Below are 25,720 nucleotides of genomic sequence, written 5' to 3' on the forward strand. Positions count from 1 at the left end.
TTGTGGCCATTGCTAACTAAATATTTTCATTTCCTCATTCCTAAGGGGCTCATGAGAAATTAAACAGTCATGAATGTGTTATGATGGCATCCTAGAATATGGTGCTTGAAATGAGAGGAAGCAGGATGTTGGAATAAAACAAGGGTTCACGAGTATGTTTGTTTTGGTACCAGACATCCCAGATGATGAGGCACAGTACTGGACAGGCAAGCTGGAACGCATCAATACCATGAGAATCGATGATGAGGTAAAGTGCAATTCAACTGGATTTTACTACTTTTGTTTGTGTAAAGGAATATGAGTGCATATTTGTTATTAATATACATTCTGTGTATACTTTTTCTAGTCCTTGTATGTTCCTGTTTACCACCTCTTGTGCTCATGACGCAGAACATCTATATATTGTTTGTTTCTATGAATGCTGATGGTGTCGTGCTACTAAATGACTGTGGTATTAATAACAACATGACGACATGAAAACACAGTTGACCGCTGTTGTTTTTGTCTCTCTCTCCTCTGTAGTACCCTCTTCAGGATGACGTTCAGAGTCGCCCACTGCCATTTGCGGCTTCACAGTGCTGTGAGTGTGCCTGCCCATACTACTCTCAGCCTCTAGATGGAGCCAGTTCTCCACCCTTCTAACTCTTAGGCTTTGCTATAATTTCCTCTCTCTCTCTCCCTTGACCTTGTTTACTGGCTAATATAGTAACAGTTGAATCCTATTAATCAGAGTTGAAAATGAAGACCATACAACGTCAGTCTGTCTTTATTTCCACAAATTTAACTGAGCTGAGTTGACTATTCTTACTGTTTTGGCAGTCTTTCAGTTTGTTTTCCACTCTGAGAACCACTAATCCTCACATTTTATAGCACAGGGACACTTTTTTGTTCTCATGACCCCTACCTCCTCTAACTCTACCTCTCACTTGTAACGTCTGCACTTTCACCAGGCAACTATTTCGGATGGGCCGAGCCACTGAGTATGTAAAACACAACTTTGATCAAAATTCTACCCCTGGCCAATCCTTAGCGCTCTCTGCATGTCCTAATGCCCCACATTCCCCGATAACATGTAATCTAGAAGGTTTCCATGCATTTTACCTATCATTTTCACTTTAACACTTGTTTTTCCTAGTATTTTTCCTCAATCCCCTTTGGCTTTTTGATTTCCTTTCGTGCTCTCACTGTTCTCCTATTTGTTATGCTATGCCATATAACATCCACAGGCCATGTTTACTTTATCTATAAATGATTGATATGGCACACTAGTAAAGTGTCAGGAAAACTCATCCACAACACGGATATGTGTTATTCTCTCTCACTGAAATTTTAAAAAGGACTTTTTGTAAATCAATTAATAGTTTTAGTCATTTTTCAGGAAAAAATTCAAACATCTGCTGATTTCAGTTTCCTAAATATAAGGATTTGCTGCTTTTTTCAGTAAACTAAAAGTATATTGGTTTTGGGGTGTTGTTTGGACAAAAGACGGAATCTGAAGATTCACTTTGGTCTGTGTGAAATTGTGAAAAGACTGTTGAAATGCCTTAAGAAAGTCATCAATAGTTGCAGCCCTTATGATAATACTGAGATCAAACATGTCTGAATATGATAATGATAATATTAATATATTTGTATCTATACTTAAGGGCTACTTCATCAGGTGCACTTATTATGATGTTTTTGACTGACACAATGTCAGAGAGGTATTCATTTAAGTAATAGTAGTTTGCAGTTGTAGCATTATTTTGAGTTATGTGAAGTAGAAGTATTACATTTCTGACAGTCTCAACATGAACTGAACATTTATAAGCTCTGTAAAAAAAAAGAATTCACAGTAGAGCAGTTGTATTGGACTGAATTTTGATGTACATGTATTCCTGATGAAGTGGTCAGAGGGTGTATTTAGTTATGTATTTATAGTCTACTACACAGTAGGAGCCCTTATTAATATTTTAAAGGGTGTGAATTGCAGTTGCATCACTAAACTGATGGGGGGCAGTCTTTGCTTACCTATATTTCTCTGTCACCTTGACATCTTGTCATCCTTCCACTTTATTCCAAGAGATATCAACAGAATCAGTTTATCGTTCACCCTCTCACTTTATCGCTTTGGAAAGATAAACCTCTGATGTCAGCTGTCCCCCCCAGCAGACACCAAACTCATGGTTAGCTCTTGGAAAAATGTTCTGGCATTGACAAGGGCACTTTGAAAAAGTGTTTCATTTAGGTGCTCTTCTTATGAGCGGCTCTGATCTCATATTATAACTGTAGTAACAACTGCACTTAATTATTCTGTAACATTCTCTGTACTTATTTTATACATTTGCAGCTTCTTGCTTCTATGAATGCGAACATAATAAAACAACATCATCTATAGGATAATATAGATGAAGAGCAGCTCAGTTACTTCCATTTAAGGAGAGCTTGCATGTATGACATGCATGATATTTGCCCTCTAAACCTCCCTATTAACTTGGCATCCATTTCTTTATTTCTTCAGCCTTTAACCATTTTGTCCAGATAGGTAAAATCTTAGCCAGGATGCATCCTCAGCTGTGACATTGTTTTAAGAATAAGCAAGGATTTTGTTAATATAAAATGCTTGCAGTCACATAAAACACACTAATGATTCAGGAAAAATTCAAGTGTCATAAATGTATTCATCCTGTTGCAGCTCTGGATGACCAGGACAGTGCTGTAGATGACCGGGATAGTGACTATCGGAGTGAGACAAGTAACAGCCTGCCTCCGCGTTACCACACAACAGCTCAGCCCAACTCCTCCATGCACCAGTATCCTATGGGGCCTCGGCAGCAGCACCACCCAGACTCTTGCACAGACTCTGTCCACAGTTTTGACCTGGACTACAGGGATCAGAGAGGAACCAGGTAGACAGAGTATCCACAAAGTCACCCATACACACCCTCACTCACTGAGTCACTCTAGATAAAACTGTCACTGTCTCACACAGTCACATATATCTTGGCGTACGTGTACCCTTAAATCAATCAGTCAGTTTCGGAATCAATGCATCTGATTATTTGCCTGATTATTATTTGAGTGTTAGTATGATTAAAATGGCCCAACTTTTGTGGGGACCATTACAAAAAGTTGTGTTATTATTATCATTATTATTATTATTATTATTATTGTTAATATTATTATGACTACTGTTGTTAGGCCTGTTTTAGTCCATAAGACAAACTGTTTCAGTGCATGGAATATACTTTTGTGTGCTCTTTGATTGTCATGGAATACATGCATACCAGTGAGACTGCAGCAAATCTGTCTGTGTTGACTGATAGGGAGTTGATCCGGATAATTCTACATCTGGGGAAAAAGAAAAAAAAGAGATTACAGCCAGTGAAGGCTCATTGTTCATGTTTCTTTTTGTCTTGAGGGTGTGTTTTATTGGTTGAAATTCCTGGTAGTTTGAATGCCTCTGAATTTGGTTCAGCCATATCACAGAGGAAATCCCTCTGTCACACATGGAGGAAGTGGGTCAGTGACACACACACATTTCTTTGGTGATTAAAAACTTGTTCAGTGTACACCATATGGTGGTGATTTAGCATGCATTACTCATGAACACTTCTGCAGGCTGAGTGTTGAAGAGCTGATAAGAATGGCTGTTACTGTAGGGATTTACAAAGATCTAAATTCAGAAATGTGTGCAGACATAGGGGCAAATATTCAGTCTAACTCTTGCAAACACATACAGTTTGATTGCCAATGCACACTAAACTGTTCAATTTCTGCTATTTGCCATCTGTTTTTAGTGTATCTTAGCCTTCAGATTTAGGTGTGCTCAACCCTTACAATATCATCAAAACTGCTACATATTTATTTAACTTGTAATCTGTTAAGAATGTTGGAATAATATTACAACATTGATTACAAGGTGCATAATTGTATCTTTACATTTGCATGAAAATGTTCTCTCTTAATTTCTTCATTTATCGTACTGCTTAACTTGTTTGCATTTTTTCTTCTTGTTTGTTTGCTTCTTCTTTTTTGTCCCTGTGTCCTTTCCCATCCCTTTATTAAATATATTCTTAAACCTAAAATAGATCGTTAAACCAGAAGGGCAGGGTCAGAATAATACCTGTAGATTCTGGCATGGGGGTTGAAGATTGGGAAAACAAATACAAAGGACAGGGCAAGCCTCAGCTGAGTGACTTCTTAGATGATGAGGAAGACAATGTTATCCTGCGAATGGGAAGACCCTATCCTGAGCCATCACACAAGTCTATACGTCAAAGTACTCAGTGTAGTGGTTTTCTGCCTGCCACCTACCCTGAGGGCTATGACACTATTGATCGGCGGCGGAAAAAAAAGATAAGAGACCCAGGAGGGTTGCTCAGTAGAGAGACAGACAGAATGAGAGAAGAGGCTTTTCCCTCTGACCTTGCGCTGCTCCGTGAGAAAAGAGGGGAGCTGTTTATGCGGCAGGTAGCAGAGATGCAGGAAGAGGAGGAGCGTATGACATCATGCCTCAGGCCATACAAGAATGGTCTTCTCTACAAGACAAGGATGTGGGCTAAAACTGAGCTGGACAACACTTTGGAGAATTATGTGGCATACAAAAAAGAGCAAGACGCAAGAATGAGGGCACGGTTTGATTTTGATTTAGAGACTTCCGAGGATCTGCAATACTCTGTAGGAATAGATGAGAATAATGATGACATTGACTTTATGACAGAGGACTTTCAGCCAGAGAGCACAAGACATTACAAAGACAGGTATTCTTACTCCTATGAGGGTCACATGGAAAATGCTCAGGGTCTTCGAGAAAAGAAGTGTGGCAAAGGTAAAATTGGAGGATGGGCTACAGAGGCAATGCTGTCTCCTGTAGAGGAACCAAGTGATGAATATGTTGACCCTATGGATGAGCTCCAGTGTCTCGTTGAAACAGTTTCTGAATATCTTGCTGAAAAAGAAGAGGAAATTAGCAAGTATGGTTCCCTTCCGAAATCAAGTAAGTCTAGGCTGTCATCTCAAGGTAGCTATATAGCTGATTCTTTTGGAGAGGAACAGAATTGTTCATCAAAGGATCAGAAAGGAAAAACCACAACCACTCCTACTGACCAGAGCATTTCAGGAGTAAAAAATGCCATGAGCTCATTATTTAATTCTTTCACTGACAGAGTTGGAGGAGGCCCGAAACAGCCTGTCACATCTCCACAACCACCATCTGTTCAACCCTCACAATCTGGACTAACAAAACTGTTGTCCTTTATTCCTAAATCAAATAGCTCCGCACCTGTAGCTGTTGTAACTCCGGTAGAAACTTCTCCTGAAAAATCATTTAGGTCTTTGCCTTCTCAGCCACAACATGATGCCAAGACACAAGGTTATAATCAAGAAACGAGAGGTCTCACAAGGACTAAGACTCCAGAAATTGCAAATGAATACGTCCCTGAGTTTATGACCAAACCTCAAAGTGCTCCGGTAAACTCGGTATTGGGGAAATTGAATCCTTTAAAGCTATTTTCAGCAGGAGATATTGGGAACTCTGCTGAACAAAAACAGACACCAGAGTCTGCATATTCTCAGGGCCATGCACAATGGGATGAGAAGCACAGTCATCAAGGTAAACAGTCAATGACAGCAGATGGAGGTTGGAAATCAGAAGAATTAAGGAGTTCATCACAACAGAAACATTTTGGTCAACATCAAGATAGAAATATATATGCCAGACAAAATCCCATGATTAACAAACAAGAACATGTGCCTGTTCCAGGGCCTGCAGGGCAGACTGGCCAAACACAGCCAGCAAATACTGGATTCTTCAGCCCTTTTAAGAAGTCATTAAGTTCACTGATCACACCTGTCGTCCCCTTTCCACCTCAGGGAGCTCCGCCTATAGCAGTCTATCCAGTGTTTGGATCAACACAGGATCCAAGATTAGAGAAACCTCTGGAAAACCCATCATTGAATAGTAATATTAAACTTCCTTCAATGTCCTCTGAACATGTCTCAACTCAACGTTCCAAAGCAGAGGGAGGCATGCTCTCTGGTTTTTTAAAGTTTGCATCCAGTGAAGATGTCAGTGCCTCAATGAATACACAGAATCCTGTGCAACCACCTCATAATATAACTTCAGCATCTTCCACCTTGAATACTGCTGCACCCCAGGAAAATACTGAGAAGGGATGGTTTTCCAGCATGTTTAACCCTACCTCTGCTCCCTCAAGTTCAAATCAGAATTTTACCAGTCATCTGCAATCTCAGAACAGCAGAGTGCCATCTGGTTCACATGAACATATTTCAAATCAGAAACCAAAAACAACCCATCATGAAATACAGCATCAAGCTCCCAATCAGCCTGAATCACAGAGTTTTTTGACAGGTCTTTTTAAAGGGAGCTCGACTGAGGACGTCTCTCAAATGGGCTCCAATCAACTTAAACAAGGAGGATTGCTATCTGGACTTCTTAGATTTGGTCCTACAAATGACCAATCTGGCAATTTGCCACAACAAACTTCCCATGACAGTCAGCCACTAAGGGGCAGTAATCCCCCACAGTTTCCTCATCACCATCCTCCACAACAACGTTCTTCAGCTCCCCAGACAGGGGGCCTTATCTCAGGACTATTGAAGTTTTCATCAACAGAAAATATACCCCAAAACATACAGCCCTCTGTTGCTGAAATCCAGAGGAACATCCCTGGCAATTACCCAGGTCAGCAGCAGTGTTCAGATGAAACTCAAACCCAACCTCAGCAAAAGGGGCTGTTGTCTGGTTTGCTTAAGTTTGCATCCTCAGAGAAAGTGTCAAGCAGCCAAACAGTTCAGTACCAACAAAGCAGTCTTCAGCATAAACAAGAGGATTTTAATCCACAGACTAATCAAAGTCCAAACCAAGTGCCTCATTTTAATAACAGAAGATCAAGTCAGCATGTTATCCAGCAGGAGACAAGTAAACCAGGCTTTACTCGACAACAAACAGTTCCACTCCAGCAACAACCATCCAAACAAAGTGGTCTTTTATCTGGTCTTTTTAAATTTGCGTCAGCAGACAACATAAACACACAACAACATCCATCTGCTCAACAGCACATAATTCCCCCAAGTAAATCCAGCCATGAGCAAACAAGATCCAGGAATAACCCAATTTCCAATGAAAATCAACCACAAAATGACTCAACACAAAAAACAACCACAAATACCCCAACTGGTCTACTTTCTGGACTATTCAAACCCCCCTCAGAAAATATGTCTCAACAACAGCAGCCCAGAACCATCCATGAGACAGTGCCAAGCAGCCAGACAGCTGAAACACAGCCAGAGACAGCAAATCAATCTGGAGTGCTTTCAGGATTGTTCAGCAAGTTAACAAAGTCATCTGAAAATATTGACGCAACGTGCCAGACATCAACATCACTGCATCAGAAAGCTAATAATTATACAGTAATAACAAAGACCCCACAGCAAACACAGTTACACACTAATGTAACACAACAATCATCACAAGAACATGAAGGAAAGGAGAAGAAGCTACCAAGAACTGCCCAGCAAGGGTTTTTATCCGGACTGTTTAGCAAAAATGTAACCGAGGACCCTTCACCTCCTAGACAAGCAGAAACGTCAGGACAGAATGTAGAACAGCAGACACCCTTGACTAGATTCACAGAGTTGCCAGTGGGCAAATTAAAAAGCACTTCCTCAGACTTTGGAAAAGACTGCTTTCAAAGAGTTGTTCCAGGTTCTTTCAATCCAGGACAGAGCAGACACGCTGTAATCTGTCCACCTGCTTCAATTGATACTGAGAGTTTAGATTTACGAACATCTGCAACTTTTGCAAGATCTCTTCAGAGTCAGGCAGCATACTCCTCATTTAGCACAGGTAATTTATCTCAGTTATATTATTCATGCCCGCTTCAATCAGTTCACTCAATGGCTTATAGTACAGGAAACATTAATTCCCTTTTACAAAGCCATACAAGTTCTTCAGTAATGACTACACAGCTATGTAGTGGCGGAAGCAATTCTTCTTTGTATGAAGCTACAAGACAAAATCTGTACCAAGGTCAGTTGTCTCCTTATGGGTTGAGTCCCTCCTATGATGAAAACCAGTGGATCCGTGAAAGTGCTCTATGGCAGCAATTTCAGAATGAGTCACTAAATTATCAGTTCCAGGGGGAGGATCAAGTTTATCGACAGAGCTGTGATGGTGCCTCATCTGATTTTTGCTGCACCCCCTCAAATATATATCAGCCATATAACTCCTCTACACCATGGCATGGCGTTAGTAAGCACGAGCAAATTGGACCATATCAGTTAGAGGAACAAAGGAATCATGATCTATACCTCAAAAGGAAATTATGGAACAGTTACGAAGACTTGGGAAACAGAGAATATTCATCTAATGAAGAGGGTGTATTGAACTTAACTACTAAACAGAGCAATGCAAAGTTTGGGAAATGGCATTCTTTCAATGACGGTAGCACTAACAGCTTGAATGGGGTTTCATATCATGAAGGCTATTATGAGGAGACTGCACCAAGCTTATCTTATGCAGCGAACTGGCAATATGGAATTGATAATGCAGCCTTACAAAATGTTAATAGTGATGGCTTAAGCCATCGGAGTCAATTTAATTTGAATAGACCAATAGATTCAAACTATCCCCCAAGTACCCAAACTGAGATGGAAGATTCCCTATACCTCGAAGACACTGAATGGTATCAGCAGTGGCTGGCACTTTTGGAACAAGGAATGTGGTGGCCAGCAGAGGACGGTGACTGTGGCTACTTTGTTTATACAGATCACGAGTACATTTATGCCTTGCTGACAGATGCAGCAGGTGAATACGTGTATGCATGTGGCCCCGAAGGTGAGTCTTGGGGAAATGCACAGAAACTAGATGGTTTTCCCAGTGCTTGGCTACACAATGAAATGGTTTGTGTCTGTGGCTTTAAAATTCCACTTTACAATGAGGATGAGCTTCTTTGGCTGCCTGGTCAAGATCATTGTGATTCTCAACTTCTTAATGCCCCCCTTGATTTGACTGCTGCCTATAGAAAAGGAAATCAGATCATGAATTTAAATCTTGAGCAGTTTTCTCAAATGTTTGAAAATTCATTTCTGTCACAAGGGCAACAAGGCTTAGATTTCACATCTTACAGGTTAAACAAAGTCAGGATGGATCCAAGACAGGCCAATTACATCTATGAGGACCAATGCAAAGGTGTCATTGACCTGTCCTGTCATAATAAAGACCGTATGGGCCCTTACTGGAACAACCAGGAAATGAAGACATTTCTTGCTCAAAAGGTTGCTGTGTCCCTGAACTCCACTCCTGCTGCAAATATGAATCATCAGCTACTTCACAACTGTTACCAGCCTTGCCAACGGAGGCGTTCATCCACTGGGGTGACAGTAAAGCATGTAGATGATGTACTAGAGGAAGAATGGAGAAAAAGAGTGTCTCCGGGAGAAGAACAACCTAATCGCCAAGTCAAAAAAGTGTCTTCCCTCATTTCCTCTTTTGTGGGAAAAACATCACAGATGGAGTTGAACAAAAGTACCACATCCACCAGTGATCAAGCTCCTGACAAAAATACAAAGAACATTCTCTCATCAGGTTTCCAAAGTCTGAAGTCAAAGATCATCAAAGAAGAACCTATTGCTGTGAAGCCAGACAGTGTTAAACAACAGATGCAGAAACCAGCTTCCACGCAGGGAAGAATTTTGCCGACAACACCAACAACCACTCAAGTTACTCATCACTCGGTACAATCACATACAACTTCACAGAAATCGAGACTTTCAGGTCAGGCTACCATGGGACAACAAACAACTGCACCACCATTGCCCAATGTTACAGTGCCTTTAGGATCAAAAGAATCTCTTAATAAACCTGTACCACAAGGACATCGTACATCTGATAAGCCAATGGATACACCAGGGGAAAAACCCTCTGAACAACCACAGGCAGGCCTCATGAACTTTCTGAAAACTGCAGTAGGAATAGAAGAACCAAAGCCAGATCCTCAGAAATGTTCTCAGACTACACCCAATCAGCAGACCAAAACTGGCAGCACTGCTTCATTACCAGACAGTGCTACATCCAGTAAAGAGGCCACAGGAGTTCCAAACCTCTTTGGATCAATTAGCAGTCTATTTAGTACTGAACCCTCTCCACCTCAGAAACAGCAAATGAAACCTAGTGCTACTGAGGCTTCACTGACATCTAGACCGAAGGCTATACAGAGACAGCAAACAATGGACCAAAGTGGCACCTCTCGACCTTTACAGAGCCAACTTCCAAACAAAAGTATATCCCAGGCATTTTCTCCTAATTCTTCCACAGGCCCTGAAATAAGACGATCAGAAACTGTGCCACCAAAACAGGATTCAGGGAATAAACCTTCTGGTGGACTGTTTGGGTTTTCAATTGGGGAAATGCTGTCAGGATCAACCACAGCTGCCCAATCCGGATCCACACCTCAAACACCTGCATCAGCTACAGCTCCACAAGAAGAATCACTTGGTAAAAGTATATTATCAATCTTTAGTGTGCCAAATCCTCCACAGTCTTCACCTAATACGGCGCCGATGCCTCAAGCATGTCAACCAAGTGCAGCTCAACAACCTCCTCAACAGGAATCACTTGGTAAAAATATATTATCAATCTTTAGTGGGCCAAATCCTCCACAGGCTTCACCTAATACGGGGCCCATGTCTCAAGCATGTCCACCAAGTGACACACCACAACCTCCTCAACAGGAATCACTTGGTAAAAGTATATTATCAATCTTTAGTGGGCCAAGTCCTCCACAGGCTTCGCCTAATACATCAAGCATGCCTCAAGCATGTCAACCAAGTAACACTCCACAACCTCCTCAACAGGAATCACTTGGTAAAAGTATATTATCCATGTTTGGAGGATCAAGTCCTCCTCAGCCTCCTATTCAAACCAAGCCTGTGGCTGAAGTACCACAACAAGGAGCTGTTCCTCCAAAAGACCCTCCAAATACAGGAATTTTTTCAATCTTTGGTGGTCCTAGCACCCAACAGTCTCAAGCCCAAACAGGATCTCTTCTCGGGGGAATTCTGCCTGGGTCATCAACTTCTACTGAAAGCCCAGTGAAAGGACTGTTGTCAATGTTTAGTGATCCCAGTCCCCCACAATCTCAGCCACCAACATTGTTATCTCAGCAAAGAGTAGCTCAATCACAAACCCAACAAGGGGAACCTCAGACACATACTAAGCCTCAAGCACAAGGGCAGCCAGCCACCTCTGTTCTTGGGGGATTATTGGGTGGCTTGTCTACCTCTAGTGAAAGTCCAAGAAAATCTTTGTTCTCCATGTTTAGTGGCCCCAGTGCTCCTCAAACACCAGGAGATGGTGGAAATGCAAATTTGTCTACTTCTCCAGGGACTGCAGCACCCAAAGAACCTGTCAAGAGTGTACTCTCTGTTTTTAATGATGTTGTGTCCCCTCCACAACAAACTCCAAATTCATCATCTACTGTTGTCAGTGCTCCTAAAGAGACAACTTCTTTGCAACAAGGTTCCCAGATGTCTTCTGTTTCCAGTAGCCATGTCCCAGAGGCAGTAGCTACCAGTGAGACATCAGGTGAAGTACATATTAGCCCATCCACTGAGTCTACTGTAGATACTACACAGGATGCCACAATTAAAGGCGCTGATGTTGCATCTGTGGGACCAAATACAGAATGTTCCACTGTTCCAAAGGAAATGAGCACAGGAGCATCCCAGGATCCCGCTCCCTCTAAAGAACCACCAGCTTCTGGTTTTCTGTCTATGATCAGTGGATCAGGCCCACAGACTCCATCCACACAAGCTGGTTTCATTTCAGACAGTCCAGGAAAAGGTTTGCTTTCATTATTTTCTGGGCCCAGCACTGTAACTCCTTCACCTACAGGGTCTGCGCCTGGATCATCAGACCCCAAGGATGCACCAGCCAAAGGTTTGTTCTCTGTGTTTGGAGGCTCTGCCCCCCAGCCCTCTTCCCAGCCTGGAAGTTCTTTATTAGGATCAATGTTTGGAGGTTCTTCACCCCAGACGGCTTCTCAAACAGGGGGATCATTACTGGGTGGTTTGTTCGGAGGGTCTGCTTCTCAGGCTGCTTCTCAGGCTGCCCCTCAAGTTGGTCCTCCCAAGACTGGAGGCGCTGCTCCTCAGACAGCAGGACCTCAAGCAGGGGCATCCTTGCTTGGGAGCTTATTTGGTGGATCCGCTCCTCAGGCTGCTGGATCTCAGACTGGAGGGTCTGTTTTGGGTGGAATTTTTGGAGGATCAGCAACTTCAGCCACAGCACCTCCGACTGTTGGGTCCTTTGGTGGAATATTTGGTGGGGCAGCAAACCAATCTTCAAATAATAGCTCTATATTGGGAGGTATTTTCGGAGGATCATCTTCTCAAACATCTGCTGCACAGACTGGTGCATCTCTTTTGGGTGGCATATTACCTGGAGCTTCTGCTCCTAATGACATACCTGATAAAAGTTTACTTTCAAGGATTGGAGGATCTGTTCCACCTGCAGCACCCACTCCAACCACAACACCAAAACCTTGTGATGACTGTAAAACTGCTCCAGAGTCTTTAATTGATATTGCTATCAAAAACAAAGAACAGGGAGGGGCACTACAGCAACCTGACAGTAAAACTACCCTAGCTGTAGCTGGTTCTGAAACATCTGTAGTTGATACTGCTACCAAAAGCACAGAGCAGGAAGCGGCACTACAGCAACCTGACAATACTTTTCAGTGTCTCGGGACAAGCATACCCAAATCTGATGCCAGTGTCATAGAAGAGGTTCATAGCAGAGATGCTGACAAGCCAAGTGCTTTAGCTAATGATATTCAGTCTAGAGAGTCCGAAGTCTGTGCACCAGCCCAACAACCTGCAAGACCAGAGCTTGTGAGTGATCAGTCAAGTCAAGATACAGTACCACCTAAAATAGAAGGGGAAACATCAGCCACTCAGTCTGCAAGTGCTGTGGTCCAGGGACAACAAAAGCCATCAGAGCCTGAGAAAGCTGTTGGTGACTCCTCAACCGACACAGTTACAGGCTTAATGTCCTCCTTTTTTAAACCAACAGTTACATCCACTGAAGGCTCTCAGCAACAGCAGAAGAACTCACTTTTTGGTCTGGGTGGAACAGCACCTCAAGCTGCTACTGGTCAGTCTGGAGGATCACTACTAGGAGGTATATTTGGTGGGTCTAACACTGAGACAGCAGCGCCCCAGGCAGGAGTATCATTACTGGGAGGTTTATTCAAGGGTCCTGCTTCACAACCCAGTCCTCAACCCACTGCCCCTACAACTGGAGGGTCATTATTAGGTGGGTTGTTTGGAGGAGGATCTACTGCAAAGCCTGCAGGCCCCCAGACTGGTGGATCATTATTAGGTGGCATGTTTGGAGGATCTACAGCAACAGCACAGCCTGGTAGTTCTTTACTTGGAGGAATGTTTGGAGGAGTCACTGCTCAGACTGCGGGACCACAGACTGGAGCATCAATACTTGGTGGAATAGGCGGATCTCTATTTGGGAGTATGGGACAACCATCTAAGCCACCTGAACCAATGCCAGCTGAGCCCAAGCCAACACCTGGCACTACGCCACACCCACAGTCTAAGATTGAAAGTGTACCACCTAAAGTATCTTCATCTGGCACTCCGACAAGCACAAAGAACATAGTGGACTCAACCGTACCAGAAAACAATCAAGAACAACTGAGCAGCAGAACAAGTGGTAGTGCTGTGGCATCTGAGGCAGATTGTCCAGAAACCTCTGCTGTCACTGGTGCTTCAGTAAATACTACAGTTGACCCCACGCATCAGGTAGATAACACTGAAAAGTCAGCTGTTGAGGGAGAGATAATTCATGAGAAGCCCATGATCATTAAAGGAGACCCTGAGAGTAAAGAAAGTGACAAATCTGTCCAAGCTGATATCCAAGAAGCACATGCTAATATAGCTCCACCAGTTAATCAGTTGCCCAACAATGCAGAGAATCCTCAAGCAAAGTCTCTTTTTGGCTTTATATCGACACAGAGTGATGCAGGAAAATCTCTCGGCTCCCTATTTTCACCAGCAATCCCATCAGGCACTCTGTCTATGCCCCAAAATGAGGGAGGTAGTGGACTGTTTTCAGGATTAAAAACCCTTTCTGGAGGGCTGTTTCAAGAGGAAAAACCTGTTGCTGGAAAACAGGAGCCAGCAACCACTTCATTATTTGGGTCAAAAATAAGTTTTCCATGGCAGGCAGAGCCACCCAAGCCACAACCTGTCCCAGTTGTAACATCACAACCTGAAACTAATAACCCAACAAGTGATCAAACACACATTGTCCAAAAGGTCACATCTGATGCCCAAAAAAGTGAATCGGTAGGTTCCACAGATGCTACTACAAACCCCCAGATTTGCATCTCCACTCCTGAAGTAGATCCTTCAGCATCCCTGACCCCAAAGGAGAAGGAAAGACTTGTAGCAACAGACCCCTCTTCAGGTCCTACCTCTGGAGTGGAGCTGGACAACCAGTCCAAGAAGGATCTATTGAATGCAAAAAGGCTAGTAGAAGCATAATAAATGGAATACCCCCTCACCATTTATGATGCATTGACATTGACAAAAATGTATTCCCTGTCCAGCTCTGCAGTCCATCCATCCTCACTAGTTGAATTTAGTATATTAGTTTGAGCGTATGTACTGTGTGCTTGTTTGTGTGTGTTTGTATGTGTGTATTCTTTGATATGTAGGTATGTAGGTATTTTTCATCGTTGCATCTAAATAATTTTAATGTCATTTCAAAACAGAATTCCAAAACAAGATTTACATATCTCTAAAATCACGGGCATTTCACAAGTATACCTAATTCATTAGATTATCAAAGAGAAATGAATATGATTATAAATAGGATAAACTCTATCAAATATAAGCCTGGCTGTCTGCGACATTCTAGATAATGTAAATTTTGTTTGCGCATCGGAATTCTGTCATCGTATCATTTGTGTTGTGTATTATTTTATACAGTGGAAATTATTTGAGATTCTCCATGTTTATCTATTAGCCTAATGCAAGTATTGTAAATACTCACCTTTTCAGAAATTCAAATGTTATAAATGTATCTAATCTGTATTCCACCCCTAAAATTTAGATTTGTTATAAAATGTCACTTTATAAAAGGTAAAGTTTCAAACACATATCAACTCTGCATATTCATTGTCATCCATCTGTATTTTAATCCTGCGTCTCCAAGGAAAACATTGACAATAGAATATGCAGATGTAATTGTGTGCAGAAATATATCCTTTCAAGTAAGGACTAGCAGTTACATGAGATTTCATACCGTGCTACAGTAAATAGACCATACTCTTATGTGTGCCATTTCTATTTAAAAATTTAACTGTAGGAATAACATATGTAGTAAACAGTGCACATGCACGACACAGTGACACAATTTTCAATTTTTGTTCATTATTTTTCAACATGCAACAGCCTCCCTGCAAGGTTGGGTATTTTTAGGGAATGATGTGGTATCTGAAGCTATGCCAGTTGATCATTTAGAGAGGTTATCCATAAACGTAGTCCTTTGCTAAATAATGAACACAATTCTTAGTAGATGGGTGGGGTTTATTACAGACCAAAAATATTAATTTGGTTGATTTGTTATCTCTGAATAATTTCTAAAATGAAATTATTCAGATTAGTTCTATGTAACGATCCCCACTTATCTAGCCTTGGAAAGAAGAGACACATAAACTACAGAAGTATTGAGAAATAGTGTTACATGCAGTTCTGATCTCAAAAAGTAGTAGTCTGACATTGAATATTTTCTTCCCTCTTCTCTCACCATTGTAGTCCAGTGGAAAGTAGTCGCTTTGGGTCATCAGGAAACCTGAGCCAGGCCAGCTCCCAGCTGAGTGAGACTGGCCAGGAAAGCACTGGAGGGTCAGAACTGGAGGAGTCCTTCCACTCCTACCACAGCACTGGCTTTCACCCCTCTTCCAATGGGCAGCATCGCACCAATGGTCAGCTTTCCATCAATGGACACTCAACTGGTGGCGAAGAGGAGATAAATAGGCTGTCCCCTGAAGGAAAAGACCTAAAAAATGACACTCCAGCAGAGAGGGGATCCTCTAAACTGCAGAGGTTTGATTTTTTGCAAGGAAGTCAACCTAGTTTTTTCATTTCTTATATGATGTGTATGAATGTGAACTGAAAGATCTGCTCCTTCTCTTTCTGCTGTTCTTCTCTTAAATCCACGTAAACCAGGTTTCATGATGATGGGCCACCATTACCCTTTTCTCCATCCAGAGTTCGTTGGTTGAAGGCCATTAATAAAGTTAGGGTTCAGCTCCGGGAGGTAGGCAGTGTTTCACTTTACTTCTTCATCACCTCTGAAGTCTGACTGTCTTATCCTCTTCTTTCATACTCTACCACACATTAACAATAATTGCACTTGGTTGAGAATGGTTGAGTTTAACCTCTGTGCTTGTTTAAGATGATGCTCTCAAATATGTATATTATGATTACAATGCTTTTATTTTATTAATGTATTTTTTTTTTTTGCAACAAACCCCGTTTGCCCCCCTCCACTCTCATGGTTACACACATTAATCTTGGAAATCTTGTGGGGTACACAGACAGTTTTGATAGCATTTGAGCAGAGATAGTGGAATTGCTCTGGATTAATTCACAAGTCAAGTATGAGTTTTTGATTTGATTTAGTTCAACCCACGTGTATTTTTCCTGCCAAAGTGCTATTGTAAATGCAGTCGAATTGTCATGAGCTTGCTCCTCTGTTCTACAGTGGTCCAGCAAACATGCAGCTTAAACAGAGGAGAGATGATCCTGCCCATTAAGTAATATTGCATTCGTAATTCATTTCAGATTCTCTGCTTCCCCTGCCTCTCTTAGCCTCAGTCTCCATAGGTTAATTGTATCTCTGCTCATGACACTGGGATTGTAAGGCTAAAATATAATATGTGCTATTTGAATCCCATCACTTTGTCTATCAAATGATTCATTGTTTTAGGGACCTACAATTTGTATTGATAGATGGTTCACAAAGGGGAGTATTAGTTTCCCTTTTGTCATTTGTATTACTCACCATCTTACTTTCTTCCCCTTTTGAAATGGAAAAAATTATTTCATAGTCAGAGCTGTTTACCCCTTAATAGTTATTGGCAAATGGACTTGTATTTATGTAACACTTCTCCAGTCTATGAAGACTAAAAGCTCTTTGAAACACTTGTCACATTCACCTGTTCACACACACATCCATGCACTGATGGCAGAGGCTACTATGCAAGGTGGCAACCCTCTCACTGGAGCAATTTTGGGTTCAGTCTCTTGCCAAAATGCAGTTTGATGTGCAGCTGGGGGGTCCGGGGATCAAATAAGCAACCTTCCGATTAGTGGACAACCTCCTCTACCTCCGGAGCCATAGCTGGTCATTTAATATTTAGTGCACACTGTAAATCCTCAGTCAAAGGTAGTGACCACAAAAATTACACCATTTTGATCCATGCCAAATTTGGCATTTGTTGTCAGAATTGGATGCCAAGTAGCCTCATATTGAGCCAATCTCCCACATTAATTGTTGAGTTCTTTGTAGCTAACACATATCAACAGATGTTGAATATAATCCTTTGTCTAAGGCTGATTGGCAATCTTTAAAAGGTTGTCATGATAAAAAACATTGGAATCTCTCAGCACTAACAGGAGTTTATCCCCTTGATAAAGCTTTTATGGCACAGCAGTTAAGGAGTAGCTTATATAGAACCTGGCTTGGCTCCATTATAATTATTGGTTTGCATCGAGTGGCTGAGATGAACATGTACTGTAAATGACGGGTGATTAAAGACGTGAATTTAAATGGAAAGCAAGGTGTAAGTTGTCCACTATAAGTGGCATTTATTGCAGGACAAAGGGAAACACTTAGGACACAAGTCTAAGCGCTCAAAAGACTAATGAATTAGAATTGGTTGTTAATCTGTCTACCTTTTAGAAGTGACTGGCATAATATGAGTGCAAGACTTGACACTAAAAAATCCTCGCATGCTTGCTTGTTTTTAAAGAATGGAATGAGGCATGATCCATGTTTACAGTGCCTCAGCGCACATGGGAAAGTCTAGAGCAGGGAACTGGAACTGGCAGCCAGCTCCAATTCCAGCATCAGTTTAAATACCCATCCATATTTGACATGACTGAGCTGCATTCTTTGAAATACAAATGGAAATCCCTCTCTCTATTTAAGTTTTAATTTACAAGGCAAGGAAATCGCATATTGCAGGGAAACCAGTGGTACTGATATATTTATCAGGATGTTTTTCCCTTTTTAAATTAATAATACGAGAAAAAGTACAGATATCAGCAACTGGCAGATGTGGAAACAGAAAAAATGTGAATGAGGCTGCGAGCTGGCAGTCTCACAGCCTCAGATCAGCTTTGTGTGCTTGGAATACATTGCCAGAGGACAGCAGGAGAGAGAGCAGAGAAAGCATGCAAGAGGGTGGGAGGGAAGTAGGGATGGCTACTTAACTGAGGGTGAACTGTTGTGTGCGCGTGATCTACCACTGTAGCACTCGCCGTTCCTGTGGTAGAAATGAGGGCATTTAGCAGTTATGCATCTCTGTCACGTCAATATCTGGTTTGATTGAGGCATTCAGTAATACACCTGGGGATACATTTTTGAAAAAAGGACTGGGAAGTTACCATTACTTAACTGCTGAACCACCCTTGATGCAGATTTTGATGGATCTTGTAGGATGATATCTACAGGTTGTTTTTGATTACAATTCTTTCCTTACAAGGTAAGGCTCACTTTTTGATATACCTCTATCCTTTTATACACTTAGTCTTAAGTTTGTATAGACTTTGATTACATTATACATGGTAATATGTGTTATACCCAACTTGTGCTTGGGCAATGTACATAGAAAAGGTATTAGATCTTGTTTCTTAGTACCTCAACAGAAAGTACTGAACGTCTGCATGTTTCAGTTCTAAGTTGGTCTACATTTCCATAGCAGATGTTTATTTTTGAAAAAAGTCAACGTAAAAACTTTAAAAGAAAATAGTTTTTTTTATTGTACAACATAAGTATACATTTTATTTTAGCTCATTTAATTAACTCATCCAAAATGACAAAACATTTACAGTTCATATGGTACGCATAATGCTCCCAGTTAATTTCGGATAGCCTGAGTCAATTTAGCTAAAATGCTAATCGCCAGAATATCGGCTCCATTAATGATTGGAAACATTCAATTGTGATATGATTAGACTCTGCCTACCAAACCCCTTATAAGGCTAACACACACCTGCGGTGCTGAAGTGCTTATTGGGATCCTCCAGTGCAGGGGTGTGATAATAGTTAGCAAAATAATTACGGTGAGCTTGTTCATTAAAACAGATAAGAGAATAAAAATAAAATAACTTGAAATTAGCATAATAATAATCTCTTTGTGAGTCAGTTAAAAAACTGTGTTTTGTTTAAGGGTGTAATTAAAGCCCAAGGATATTATGAGGACTCTTTTCTAATGCTACAGCCCCATTGTTGTCACAGAAATAAAGCCACAAAAAAAGTTAACACACAGTTCACTTTATGTATTTAATGTTCTTAAAAGGTGGCAGTGAAAGGTCAACTCAGCCATCTAGAAAGCAGTAGTATCCTTGCTTGTCTCTGTCTGATCTTGAGGGACAGTTGTTCTTGTTAGCATCATAACTATACAACTTTCTAAACTTCTGACGTGATTAACTCCATGAGGATGCTCAGTGGACAAAGATAATGTCACTGAGCTGTGTTAAATATATACCAAATCTGATTGGAAGGAGAATTTGATGTTTCCTTGTACTCATTATGTGCCCTTTCTAATGTGTATTAGTCAAACCAAATGGTTGACATGGTGAATATAGTTTTGATCTACATTTAAACTACATCCTTTCCTAGATTATGTATTGCCATCAGGTAGATTTATGTAGCATTTTTGTGGTATTTAATAATCCCTTTAGAGTGTACAATGTAGGCAGTAGGTCAAAGCCATCAAACCACGCAGCTGGTATGGGTGTAATAGAATGACATTGCCTTATAGGAAAGAATTGACCTGTCATCTAATTACTGAGCTGCCTTTCTAAACCATCATAATTACAGAGATCTAAGCAGCTGCATGGTGTTCATTCTGCAAGTTGACACTCTGACTAAGAGGTGGTCAGTTAAAGCAGCTATTTCTGTATTGGACTGAATTCTTGCTCAGAGTAACGTCAAACATCAGTGTAAGAATGAATATGCACTTAAATGTATAAATCTGACCGACTCGTCCACAAAATACAAAAGCACAAATGCATAGTACATAGCCATAACTTGTCAACTGTTTAAACATCTACCTTTTAATCACAGTGGCAGAAGTTAAGTTAGAGTCTGTAGATCATAAAAATGTAATTCCAGTAAATTCAAAAGAAATACAATTAGTGATACAACAATTTGATTCTCTGAGATTTATTCCACTTCCATCAGTTAATTTGAATAAGAAATATAATAACTGAAATATTGTTGCTATGTTATGGCACAGATGACAGCAGTATTAAGTTGTAGCAGAACTACCAACTAAAGTAGATTCATTTACTGAATTTTATTAACAAACAACAAATGCAGACTAGAGCTCTGAGCTTTCACTGCTTTATCAACAAAATAACTTAATTTTTTCTTTTGTCAGTTATGGTGCAGGAACTCAGTCACTTGAAGCTTAAAATGTTGGCTTATGCTTACCCCACCTTAAGGAGGACTCACTGAAGCAGTGGTTTGTCAATGTGTGGGAACACCTGATCAAGACTGCCACTTCTCAGGGATGTTCCCCAGAGAACACCTCAGTGGACAGGATGAATCGTACAAACCAGAGCTACTTCCACTCTCGCCAAAGAGAGCAGACCTGCAGAGGAAGAAATCAAAGAGCCCCAAAGCGGGTCAAAGACTGCGTAGGAAGCTGCAAAAGTGCCTGCAGGGGCAAGAGGATGACTCCTTTCATGACCTGTCATCAGTGGACACCAAAGCTGATCTCACCCAGTCTGGGGAAAACAGTTGTTCTGATTGCCAGGATAGCATTGGGGTTGTGAAGGACACTATACCCAGGCACACTGAAAGGATCGGGAATGAAGAAGAGAAGGAGGAGATAGAGGATGAGGAGGCAGAAAAGGGCTCTAGTAACATAGTGGAACATATCCTAAAAGAGCTGAAAGGCATCAACAAGATTCAGGAGGAAATATCTGACCTGAGGCAGTATCTAACATCTGTGCGAGGCTCAGTGGATGAAGTATCTTGTTGTGTTGATGCAGTGCTCAGTGAAATAGGTGAGCTGTACTCTGGGGCTTCAGCTTCTCCTCATCCTAGTCCTGTTTCTCAAACACCCCGCATCAGAAGGGGAAGCCTAGGTAGGCAGAACGCCATAACATCTATTCATTCAGTATGTATACCATCTCATAGATCACCGAAACAATGGCATGTTGATGGAGTCACACTCCAGTCAGACCAGCAACCAGACCAAGAGACCTTGGAGCAGAGTTCAAACATGAACATGCTACGCACTACAAAGCCTGATCCCTGCTACCTGGAGCTTCATTGTGGCAATGGCTATCAAAGCAACAGTTCTCTGTCATCGTGTCATAGTTCCAACTATCCAGAAGCATGCTTTCTCTCTGGTGACACAGAATATGATGGGTGGACTCCTGTTGATATGCAGCACAGTGTTAGTGGTGAGGGAGGTTGGAGTGAAGAGGACATCTGCTCTTTTGCAAACAGTGCAGAAGGGCTAGAGAATAGTTTAGGTGTTTGGGACAGGTCTGCTACAGATGAAACACTAAGTACCACACCAGGTCATTCTTCACACAACAGCTCGGAGCATCTTTCTTTGCTGTTTGGACAACATTACAACTCTCCTTCGAGTTCATCGAGTATGGTGGACTGGAGGCCTCCCAGACTACAAACAGAAGATGAAAACTTGGAGTGTGACTGTTCTGCAAACTGCCCATACTCACGTAGTTCTGGTTACCACACCATGGATGCTTGTGCAAACGCACTAGGTAGTGGGCCCTCCAGGAGTCTGAGTTGTTCCACCGTGCTGTTGACAGATTGTGATGATGGTTACCGGGAGACACATTCACTGTGCGATGACTGTCCATCGTCAGGTGATACTCTTGATCTGGGATCTGCTGACAGTTTGGACAGGGAGTGGACAGATCCCAGTGTCTCGAGGGATGAAGCAGAAGAGTCTTTGTCACTACAGTCTTCTGAAAAAGATCCAGATAGTACCCAGGGCCCCAATGTGGGTTTTGATGTCACAACTTTCAGCAAGGCTGTACTCACTTTCAGATCTGCTTTAAAAGGAGCTCTGAAAAAGTTGGAAGGATCCAGCCCTGAAAGTGTGAAAGATGATAGTGGCTCCGAGGAATCCCCACCCCCTGCCAGATGGGCGGCTGTACAGGAGCAGAGCAGTACAGATTGTACAGAGGGAGAAGTTAGTTTGACAGAAAATCACACTCATTTTGGCACTCCAAAGGAGGACAGTGAGGCCTCAGTCTATGTTGATTGTAGAGAGACACATGAGACCCTGCCATGTTCCCTACAAGCATCTCCCCGCGAAGCAAGCCATTCTCCCTGCACCCCAACTGAGTATCACTCTGTGGAGATTTCACATGGCAAGGAAGAATGTCCTACTGATGGGGAACTGTCCATCCATGACTTAACACCAGACCACTGTCCAGAAAGGCAGAGCACAAGTCCTTTGGCACCAGTGCTCAGTGCAGACGAGGTGTGGTTGAGTCCAATTAGGGAAAACCACATTCTTGATGAGGCAAATCAAGGAAAGTCTACTGATGCCAGTCACAAAGAGCGTATGGCTAATTTCCAGCGCATACTGAGGGAAAAGAGGCAAACCCGTCATAGACTGTCCAAATCGGCTCAAGGGTCTCAGGGATCCCATGGCTCCTATGGCTCTCAAGGGTCTCAGGGATCCCAATCTCAAGACGAGTTTTTTCCAGGTATATTTAAGGATTTTTTTTTTTACTTTCATCACTGGCAAGGCCAAGAATGACAGCAAAAATTACACCATAAAATGTGTAGTGATCTGATTTCATTTACGTATATAGTATTGCGATTGAATGTATATAGCTTTATTCAGGTACAATTTCTAATTGTTCTAATTTTCTTTTTTTTTTTTGCAGAGTGTTGGAGAGAAGAGAATCAGGTTACTCATATAAAATTAGCTCTATATTTAAGATGCAGTTACTTTTTTCTGTTTGTGATTGATGTGGGATTGTGTTCATTTTTATACTTCATTACCTGACCTTGTCAAAGAGAGTGCTTGTGCATAATACACTATATGCAAAAAGCACAGGTTATCATTTGGGTAGAATGTAATATTTATCGAAAACATAATTTTGTAATTGTGCAGAAGGCAATTGTCCCATCACTTAAGTTATCATGTGTAATGAATGGTTTATCATTGGTTTCAGTGGTGTTGTAGCTTTTGAAAAAAACTCCTGGATTCTGTTCTGCAGCTTCATGTTTTACATAGCTTGTTATCAGATGCTGTCAGAAACTCCTATTTTGAGAGTGAACCCTAGAGGGATCTCCACTTTAAACCTCTGTCATCTCAGAGATAGATACGTAGACACTGATGAAAGACTCTACCTTTTGAAGAAGAAGTAAAAGTAAAGCCCCAGTCACAATCTTGGTGCTTTTATGAAATCCTCTTTCTTTTATCTACCTTCTCTGAGTTATCTTTTTTGCTGAGGGCTGTTTTAAGAAGATTTTACTGACGTCTTGACCGGTGAAATAGAATTTGCTCTGTGGTTTTCTTTCTACATGATGTTGGTACGTCATTGCATTTCACACTTCACATAAAGGCATCTTCACTGATTTTTATTTGACTTTGCATGTTCTTTAACATCAGAGAGGTGAAACTCAACCAAAACCAAACATTCTTGTTACCTCCCTCTTCCTTATGTACTGTTGTTTGTCAGCGTCTTTTAGTCATCAGCTTAAATTGTCACATTTGAAATCTTGCAGGTTCGAGATGAAGAAGAACCCAGTGCTAGACAGGCCTGGGTCAAACCAGGGTAAGTCACCTACATTTGGTTTGCGTGAATCAATTTTATGTATCATTTTTGGAAATTGATAATTAAAAAACTAGCAATAAATGAACATTTTAAGAAGCTCTAAATCAGTTATAGTGAAAATGTTCTACTTTTAATATATTTTCATACTATTTCTGTTGGTGCATAGTGGTGGATCTGGTCTGTATGGAATTGACAGCATGCCAGACCTGCGTAAAAAGAAGCCTATCCCCTTGGTCAGCGACGTGGTCAGTACTAACCTGTCATTCCTTTGCCACATAGTTACTGTGTTTCATATGTCATCCTGTTCGTTCTGTTCTTTCTTTGAGTATATGTCTTTCTATTTGTGAGACCAACACAGAAGTCTCAGAAAAGATGAGATTGTTATCAACAAATGGAGACGAATATGAAATCAGCCTGCTAATTTCTCTCTCCCTCCTCTCTTAAACCCAAAACTATTCCCCACAACTCTCTTGAATGCATTCACTCTCCTTGGTCAGGCTATGGTAAGTTAATAGAACCCAGTTGCCACTCCCCTTTCTACTTTAGTGAAAAAAATATCAAGTAGGACAGATAAAAACACTAATTACCACAAAACCTTTAGGTCTAAGGCATGTTGATCTTTTTGATCACTTTTTTTTTAATACAAACAAAAATATTTGCATGAGTCTTTTTGGTCATGGGTAGCTTTTCATCCTACTTGATATTATTATTAAAATATATTATGAGCTCATCATTGCCCCGCCTTTTAGTTTGTATTTTTATTCACCCATATATTGGCACAAGGGTTGAATACACTACTAACACTTGCACAAACAATTTTGGCTGATGGTTTTGCTATTATTTTATAGTGGTGATGCTGGTTTAACTTAATCCTTTTTAGTAATCTCCTCTTCACTAGTTGCTTATCACTAATAACACTCACATGGGTTTTCTGGTCTAGTAAGAATTAACCTTACTTGCCACCCTCACAGCCACCCCGGGCCACCTTTTAACCATACTGACCCTCAACTTCATCATTTCAAGCGTGCTTGGTTGTGGGTTGTTGCTTATTTGATAAATGCTAACTAAGCCAAAATGTCCTTTGTCACTGGTTGTTCAGTCTCTCGTCCAAGCCAGGAAGGCAGGGATCGCATCTGCCATGGCTGCACGGTCCTCAATCAAGGATGAGGAGCTGGTGAGCATAACATCTTAAACTTTATTTGCCTTCAAAATGTAATAAAAAAACAATTACAATCATAAAATCAGCTTCTCTTATTGTGTCCTACTGTCTCAACAAGCAAGGGCACATTTAATGCTTTCTTTCTCCCTATATTGTAACTGAATTAAAAAATGATATATATTAAACAAAAAACATCCTCTTTGTAGAAAAATCATGTGTACAAGAAGACCCTGCAGGCTCTGATTTACCCCATATCCTGCACTACACCACATAACTTCGAGGTGTGGACCGCCACCACACCCACATACTGCTATGAGTGTGAGGGACTGCTGTGGGGAATAGCCCGCCAAGGCATGCGTTGCTCTGAATGTGGGGTAAAGTGCCATGAGAAATGCCAAGAGCTGCTGAATGCTGACTGTCTACAGCGTGAGTACTGGTGGATTTTGAGCAGTTTTCCAAATGCTTGTC

The 25,720-nt window shown here is 41.3% G+C and overlaps 1 protein-coding gene across 15 annotated transcripts in view; it reads left to right on the forward strand.

Annotated features, from left to right (window-relative positions):
• Positions 1 to 25,720, forward strand: part of unc13bb (unc-13 homolog Bb (C. elegans)) — a 71,471-nt gene that overhangs the window by 26,416 nt on the left and 19,335 nt on the right. For 7 of the 15 annotated variants that reach the window (XR_003986213.1, XR_003986214.1, XR_003986215.1 and 4 more), the window contains exons 6-17: positions 174 to 247; positions 523 to 580; positions 951 to 980; positions 2,675 to 2,888; positions 4,071 to 14,546; positions 15,838 to 16,128; positions 16,252 to 16,342; positions 24,044 to 24,093; positions 24,260 to 24,338; positions 24,591 to 24,596; positions 25,193 to 25,267; positions 25,459 to 25,678. Coding sequence is in view for 11 of the 15 variants with exons in the window: in XM_030435856.1 (XP_030291716.1) it covers positions 174 to 247; positions 523 to 580; positions 951 to 980; positions 2,675 to 2,888; positions 4,071 to 14,546; positions 15,838 to 16,128; positions 16,252 to 16,342; positions 24,044 to 24,093; positions 24,260 to 24,338; positions 24,591 to 24,596; positions 25,193 to 25,267; positions 25,459 to 25,678 (11,664 nt within the window). In the remaining 4 variants the exon portion in view is untranslated. Of the gene's footprint in view, positions 1 to 173; positions 248 to 522; positions 581 to 950; positions 981 to 2,674; positions 2,889 to 4,070; positions 14,547 to 15,837; positions 16,129 to 16,251; positions 16,343 to 18,366; positions 18,795 to 20,696; positions 23,014 to 23,196; positions 23,220 to 24,043; positions 24,094 to 24,259; positions 24,339 to 24,590; positions 24,597 to 25,192; positions 25,268 to 25,458; positions 25,679 to 25,720 lie in introns of those variants that run through there. The other 8 variants (XM_030435868.1, XM_030435867.1, XM_030435858.1 and 5 more) reach the window with 7 other exon arrangements.

This window comes from Sparus aurata, chromosome 12 (assembly GCF_900880675.1).
Source record: "Sparus aurata chromosome 12, fSpaAur1.1, whole genome shotgun sequence".
In the NCBI taxonomy this organism is placed as follows: domain Eukaryota; kingdom Metazoa; phylum Chordata; class Actinopteri; order Spariformes; family Sparidae; genus Sparus; species Sparus aurata.